This window comes from Cibotium barometz, chromosome 6 (genome assembly GCF_041138505.1).
Source record: "Cibotium barometz isolate CiBa-2024 chromosome 6, ASM4113850v1, whole genome shotgun sequence".
Lineage (NCBI taxonomy): Eukaryota > Viridiplantae > Streptophyta > Polypodiopsida > Cyatheales > Cibotiaceae > Cibotium > Cibotium barometz.
The window spans coordinates 36,803,582-36,811,331 of NC_141051.1; the positions used below are offsets into that span (position 1 = coordinate 36,803,582).

At 36.2% G+C, this 7,750-nt stretch overlaps 1 protein-coding gene across 1 annotated transcript in view; it reads left to right on the forward strand.

Moving 5' to 3' along the window:
• LOC147637697 (homeobox protein knotted-1-like 6) overlaps positions 1–3,893 on the forward strand; it is a 45,524-nt gene extending 41,631 nt beyond the window's left edge. Inside the window, exon 6 of the mRNA XM_086799522.1 lies at positions 3,552–3,893. Within this exon, the coding sequence (XP_086655648.1) occupies positions 3,552–3,653 (102 nt within the window). The 3' untranslated portion in view covers positions 3,654–3,893. The remainder of the gene's footprint in view (positions 1–3,551) is intronic.
• The last annotated feature ends 3,857 nt before the right edge of the window (positions 3,894–7,750 follow it).

Below are 7,750 nucleotides of genomic sequence, written 5' to 3' on the forward strand. Positions count from 1 at the left end.
CTCAGTGTACTTGTACCCTTGCAACCGGCATAGCCACAAAGTGGCCATATTATGCTTGTTATCATCATGAATACACATAGGCAATGGTAATCCACCATCATAGTCAACTTTCCTCTTCTTTGATCTACTCGGATCAAAATAAAATTTATTCTCATTCTCTACATCTTCAACTTCATTGGCATCTTCAAAAGCATTCTTTGGACTCGTCCACATCCTCTTTTGTGCCTTCATTGCAAGATTGAGCGAGGATCATACTCAAGTGTCATATTCCTAGCTTTACAAACCTTCCAATGATCCTTGTTCCATTTGTCATCACATTTGGAGTACAACCCTTTGCTCTTCACCAATGACCTTGGTCTTGTCTACTCTTTTAGCATCAACATGCTTCTCATTAACATTTGAAGGTCTAGGACGAGATGTATCAAATCTGAAATTTTCTCTTGCATCTCTCCCATACATAATAGGGAATCTAAGAGGCCCAGTATGAGGTGCTTCACCACTCGAAGATTTGAACATGGATGGAGTGTTTGAATCAACCCTTTCTCTTGCCTTTCATCTCTACATGTGCATATTTTACCTCATAAGTTTGTCCAAGCAACACGGCCTCTTTGAGGGTGTCGGGTCTTTAAGCATTGACACCAACTCTAGTGTTGTTTTTAAACCCTTTTATGAACTTTATCAATTTTTTGTTCTCACTCAATTCTTCCATATATGGAGTGAAAACTTCATAGACTTATGCATATAATCCTTTACATTTCTCACTTGAGTGAGATCATCCCATTTCTCTACCATCTTAGATTGGCATAAGGCTGAAATGAATGTATATCTCATCTCATTTTTGAAATCTAACCAAGAAGCGATCATGTAATCATGAGCATTCAAGTGTCGCTACCACGCATGAGCATAACCTTCGAAATGCAATGTAGCAAACAACACTTTGGCTTTTATTATTACAAGGACTAACCTCAAAGTAAAGCTCCATCTTGTCGATTCATTCGTAAAAATCTTCATTAGAAGATGTTTGTCTTTGAACTTTGTGAATGTGATTTTTTTCTTCATTGCTTTAAACTCGTCCCCATCACCTCTATGATGCTCATGTGGTCTAGCCTGATCAGCTCTAAGCTTGTTGAAGTGATGAACTACTATGGGTGATGCCTTCCAAGTTCGATCCATAATTGACTCATCTAGAGCTAAAACCTTACATCATAGTTTGTTGCTGCATAGGAATTTTATACGTGTGACTCACTATGATGCATCGATTGTGGAGGCAAATTCTTTTTCCCATGTGTAACACCATGATGACCAAGGTTGAAAGGCAAACTAGCTTGTAAAGCATTCGATCCATTTGTATGCCTTGCATCCACAAATGGCATATGGGCTTGTGTTCCACTAGCTTGTGATTTGTTTGATGCATAGGCAATCTTTGTTGGCTCACCAAACATCTCTTTGCCTCTACTTCAGTCTTATTTCAAGCTAGAGACTCCATTTTGGATCTCCTTGTCCAAAGCATCAAACTTGTAAACCATGAACTGAAATCTTTGAGCCATGGGAGCCACCAATTGGTTCTCATGCCTTTCCATGGTTAGGTTATAATTTTTATCCATTCTATCACATAGCTTTTGCACGAAGTACAAGATGACATTCATGTCTTCTCCAACTCTAGGCACCTCCAATGCATTGACATCCTCATGTGCCACTTCATTGCCATTGCCTTTTTCATGCATAGCATCATGTACTTTCATGTGAGAATATTGATTTGCGTATTACTCCTCCCTTTCATCATTGGCACATGCTTCATCATGCACGAGAGCTTCCTTGAAGTTGTCCTTATGTTTGGAGTTTTGACTTCTTCCTATCATGATAGATTGTTTCGGCTAAAAAATGTAATTTGAGCATAGGATCCTCAAAATTTATTGGAAGCCTTTGGTTTTTGGCTTGATAGAGGCATTGATGAGTATTACCTACTCCTAATAGGGTTCGGTCAAAGTCAAAGGATAGGTATATTCTATTTTGACATTTTCAAAGAAGACAAACTATGTCCGTTGACTAGTGAAATGGTAATGGATCGGGGAGTTCAATGGCTTATCTCAAGGCTTTAAGGGAGTACACTTGGGATATGTAAACATCTTATCAAGATGTGAAATGGTAATGGATTGGGGAGTTAAATGGCTTATCTGAAGGCCCTAAGGGAGTACACTTGGGATATGTAAACATCTTGCCAAGATTCAAAATGAGCTATGTTTGAATTAGGGTTTAGCCTTACAGTTGACCTTGTCGGTTGGGATGGTAAATGGTATCGAGATAAGGAACTTTTGGTTTAAGGAAAGCCCTCGAATAGCTCTTTCAAGATATGTAGGTGGTTCCAAAACAGCCCCATCCGTTTTAGCTGAATTAGGACTTTGTGCTCACCTGCATATTGGTCCTCTTGGAGAGATTTTGGTAGCGTCTTTGTTTTTGGATCCAATTCTCATTTCTCGTTGATGTTATTTTCCAAGACCACCTCGTTGATGTTTCCTAAGCTTGAGAGCTTAGACGCAAGGAATATTCACTTGGTTTAATTGAATTAACCTTTTTTTTCCCATCGTAGAACGCATATTTGCAGTCTAATTGCTCTTGTGTGTACTGGTCATGCGTGAGTTTCGTATCTTAGAAGTAACGACTGCTTTTTTTTGAAACCTTCCTTCTTGTTAGCAGAAAAGATTGAAGCTTAGGAATGAGATAACTGTAATGACTAGGGCTAATATGCACCCACAACGTTTTTTTGTGCGTTCCATAAATTAATTAGGTAGTGGTGCTAAAGAAAAGGTCAAAATCTCCAACGTTTTTTTAGTAAATTTCTTTAATATTTATCTTTAATTAGCATGTATTTCTTATATAGAAACAGCATGTATTTCTTGCTACGTTTCCTCTACTGAGACCCCTCTGCGTCTCTCTCGTTCCTTTCACTGCGCTTGTGCTCTCTACGATGCAGTCTTTTATTTCTCGTCATACAGTACTTCGGATGAACCTGGCCGATGCTATAGCAGTTACTTTCTCTCGTGGGAAAACGAGACCTTTCTCTCTCTCTCTAGTATTGTATCTTGGCAAGGCGGAGGTAATGCTACACATGGGAGAGGGGAGTTGTGAGGAGGATGGACATAAGAGAAGAGTTGAATAGGGAGCATCTCGAGTTTTATCTGAGCACGACAAAGGGTGGACGAAAGCTGTCGTAGAAGGAGCAGGAGGAGGTGGAAGGAAAACACATGCTTGCTAAAATGAGACCTTTGAGACCTTCATTGTATTAATTAATGCATGTGCTTAGCGAGCATTAATTAATACACGATTTAAAAAAAAGCCTCAATATACACGATCAAAAAAATTAGAAATAGGGCTAATTAGGGGTGTTATGTTTACGTAGGTTGAGCATAGAATTAGGGATACTGAGGTTGATGAACATTAGCATCACGTTACGCGGAGTCTTAACGTTATTATTGTGTACATACATACTTTGAATCATGTGTTAAATGGTCTCTTGATAAGCTAATGGTTATGGGGTTGGCGGGATCTTGCAGGAGGCGGAGAAGGCGGCGCTGGCCGAGGCTACGCGGCTCGACCATACCCAGATAAACAACTGGTTCATAAACCAGCGGAAGAGGCACTGGAAGCCCTCGTAAAACATGTAGTACGTCCCGGCCACGCTCACGTTGCGGCCGACATCTCCTCCTACGTCTACGATATGGACGCCGCCGGCTTCCTCTAGTTCAACTGCTACTACATTCATCCACAGTCACACCAAGGGCCACCCTGATTATTGTATTGCTGTAATATGCATTCAAATCCTGTGGATCTTGTCTGTAGGTGTTCTTGAATCTGTTTCTTACGTTAACAAGAATAGGCTTCGTCTTTTTTACAGTCATGACAAGGTCCATCTGCGTGCTAACCCTGTACCTCCCCATCTACCATGACAGCCGGAGTGAAGAACTGCGCCAGAATTTAATGCGTTCAAAGTTTAAGTCGAACTACACATTAAAACTAATCCTGGGAAAAAAGGGGGTAGCGTTTCTATACCATAGTGTGGATGCTCTCTCTCTCTCTCTCTCCCCCTCTCCCTCTATATATATATATATATATATACACCTCAGGTGATAGCATTGATGGTATGCAATCTCTCTGTCTGTCTGTCTGTCTGTCTCTCTCTCTCTCTCTCTCTATATATATATATACACACACCAGTGACCACTGATGCAATCTCTCTATTCCTTTCTCTCTCTCTCTCTATATATATATATATACACCACAGGTTACAGCATTGCTGGCATGCAATCAAGTGTTAAAAATGTTGTAAACTTGCTAATTTTTATATTAGTTTTAGTCTGTCTCTGGATTCAGTTTTAGTTAATTTTGTTAACACTAACCAAAATGTTGTATTTATATTTGTGGGTTGTCAATGTGTGCCAATTAGGGTTAGAAATTATAGTGCAAATATAAATTGCAGCCAAGGTTGATTAAACCAAGCATGTTTTAATTTTTAAATTGAAAATAATGTTTCCTTTCAAGTTGTCTTTACATGCGCGCCAACACACATACACACACGTAATGTATTCATCGTAAACACACAAACACACAACCATGTAATGTTTCCTTTTCAGGTTTGGGTTTAAGTTGTCTTTACACACACACACAACCATGTGATGTATTCATCGTAATAATGGTGTAATTGAAGAACCTAATCAAACTATGTCTCAATTGTTAAAATTTTACACATTACTAAAGTGAATGAAACACAGTAAACACTAAAGATGGTGTAATTAAAGAGCTTAATCAAACCATATTTCAAGTGGAATGTGTTTTATGTGTTATCTTTCCCTTTAGTAAACACAGTAAACACTAAAGATGGTGTAGTTAAAGAGCTTAATCAAACCATATTTCAAGTGGAATGTGTTCTTATGTGTTATCTTTCCCTTTATTAAAAAGGGAGTAATATCTTTCGGATTTAAGGACAACGTATTGAAAAGATGATTTTTTATAAAAATTATCAAGTAATGAAATCAAACACATAGTAGAATGCATGGTATCATATTTTAAAACAAGATGAAAAATATTGGTACGCATTGATAATCTCTTAACATGGAAATGGAGGTTTAATACGAGTTCAAGTTTGTTGCAACGATTGGCCATAAAAATCAAGGATTGCTTGACAATAAGGGTAGCAAAATGACACATTTTTGTGTATTCTTAGATGCGAATATAGTAAGCATAACGAGTCATTGAGATTCACTTTTGTAAAAATAATATCTCTAGGATGTAAAGGCGATATAAAAGAAAAAGAATTATGTATTTGATGAAAATTTACACTATCATTTCAAGTATTGTAATTAAATATACATCCAAATGTTGATACACATTATGTATAATGTGTAATTTATTTACGCTATGCATTAAATTTGAAGGTTCAAGAAACATGGTTTAATAAAAACAAGGGGTTTTGGATGGTAGGTGGTAAATACTTGGATAATGGTATTTATCCAATGGTTTGTCAAATGGGATGCATGCATAACTAATGTTGTGCATAAACTAATATTTGGAATATGAAAGTGATCTTAAAAAGCAATGGTGGAGGTTTAGTCCACAAAATCAAATGTATGCATGATTTGCTGGTGCATAGCCATTGAGTGGCTCATACACATGTATAGGCTCGTATTAGCTTTGTTTAAGTATAAAACGTCATCCTCTCCTTAGATGCGAAAAACATCTAGAGGTCTATTTGTTAGCATTTTTTTTCTCATCATTAAGTATTGTGCATGCTCTACAGGTACTCGCACATATTTTACTTCAAGATTTATTAGTGTTTTTCAAAATGTGAATAATTCTTGAGCTCTTCTTCTTTAGAGAGAGTTGTGGAATTTTTGGAGGTATGGGAGAAGCATCATCACTCGATAGTAAGGCCTCGACACATAAATCAAGCTTATATACAAGTAGGAATAAATCTTAAGCTTGGCTTAGATCTTCATTGGGTGACGGGTCTATCAAGTAGACATGCCATTTGGTCCCCCTCCAAGACGGGTATATGTAGGCTACCTATACTTAAAAGATTTACTAAATATGATTAGGGTGTTTGTGATGCAAACTCATTATCTCTAATTTTTCTAATTCTCTTGTGCTCCCACTCTCTTGAATCTTGCTTGCTCTGTCATTTGTCACATCTAGCTCATAAAAACATCATTGGTATTGATCTAATTAGTTGTTCACATGGATTGTAAACATCTCTTAACACCTCGATTCTCTAATACTAAGAGCAACTTGTTTGATATACAACCAAATTAACATCACATTGGTTAAGATAGAATACAACCTTGAAATTATAAGTGCATCAAATGTGATTATAAAAAATCTATAGCATATGGTGAATTTAATATCACAATGGTTAAGGTAGAGCACACATATGACTATATAAAGTACATCAAAAGTACATGCTTGTTCACAATATTTGAATAATACATATATGTCCTTGGATCTTATCCTATTTTGGTGGAGTGGAGTGAGTAAACTATTATGGTGGTAGAGTGGAATAGAAAAATATTTAAATTCCATGTATCCAACCTTTAAGTTAAACTAAGATATAGTTCTAAAAAAGATTAGTTTTCCCAAATAAATTCCATTTGTTATGACTTAACATGGACGTGTTGGATTCAATCTAGTTTTTTTTCCCTAAATATGAAACTCACACCCCTATACATAGTCTCACTTTCGCTTTGTCTCCTCTTTTCTTCGTCTTTTTAATAAGCACCTCTCAAAGCAAGGCAATGTTGAACTTCTAAAAGTAATTTATATTCTAGTGGGCAAAAAATTTGGCAACTTGTTTGATATACAACCAAATTAACATCACATTGGTTAAGATAGAATACAACCTTGAAATTATAAGTGCATCAAATGTGATTATAAAAAATCTATAGCATATGGTGAATTTAATATCACAATGGTTAAGGTAGAGCACACATATGACTATATAAAGTACATCAAAAGTACATGCTTGTTCACAATATTTGAATAATACATATATGTCCTTGGATCTTATCCTATTTTGGTGGAGTGGAGTGAGTAAACTATTATGGTGGTAGAGTGGAATAGAAAAATATTTAAATTCCATGTATCCAACCTTTAAGTTAAACTAAGATATTCTAGTGGGCAAAAAATTTGGCAACTTGTTTGATATACAACCAAATTAACATCACATTGGTTAAGATAGAATACAACCTTGAAATTATAAGTGCATCAAATGTGATTATAAAAAATCTATAGCATATGGTGAATTTAATATCACAATGGTTAAGGTAGAGCACACATATGACTATATAAAGTACATCAAAAGTACATGCTTGTTCACAATATTTGAATAATACATATATGTCCTTGGATCTTATCCTATTTTGGTGGAGTGGAGTGAGTAAACTATTATGGTGGTAGAGTGGAATAGAAAAATATTTAAATTCCATGTATCCAACCTTTAAGTTAAACTAAGATATAGTTCTAAAAAAGATTAGTTTTCCCAAATAAATTCCATTTGTTATGACTTAACATGGACGTGTTGGATTCAATCTAGTTTTTTTTCCCTAAATATGAAACTCACACCCCTATACATAGTCTCACTTTCGCTTTGTCTCCTCTTTTCTTCGTCTTTTTAATAAGCACCTCTCAAAGCAAGGCAATGTTGAACTTCTAAAAGTAATTTATATTCTAGTGGGCAAAAAATTTGTTTACGTCTCTTAAACTG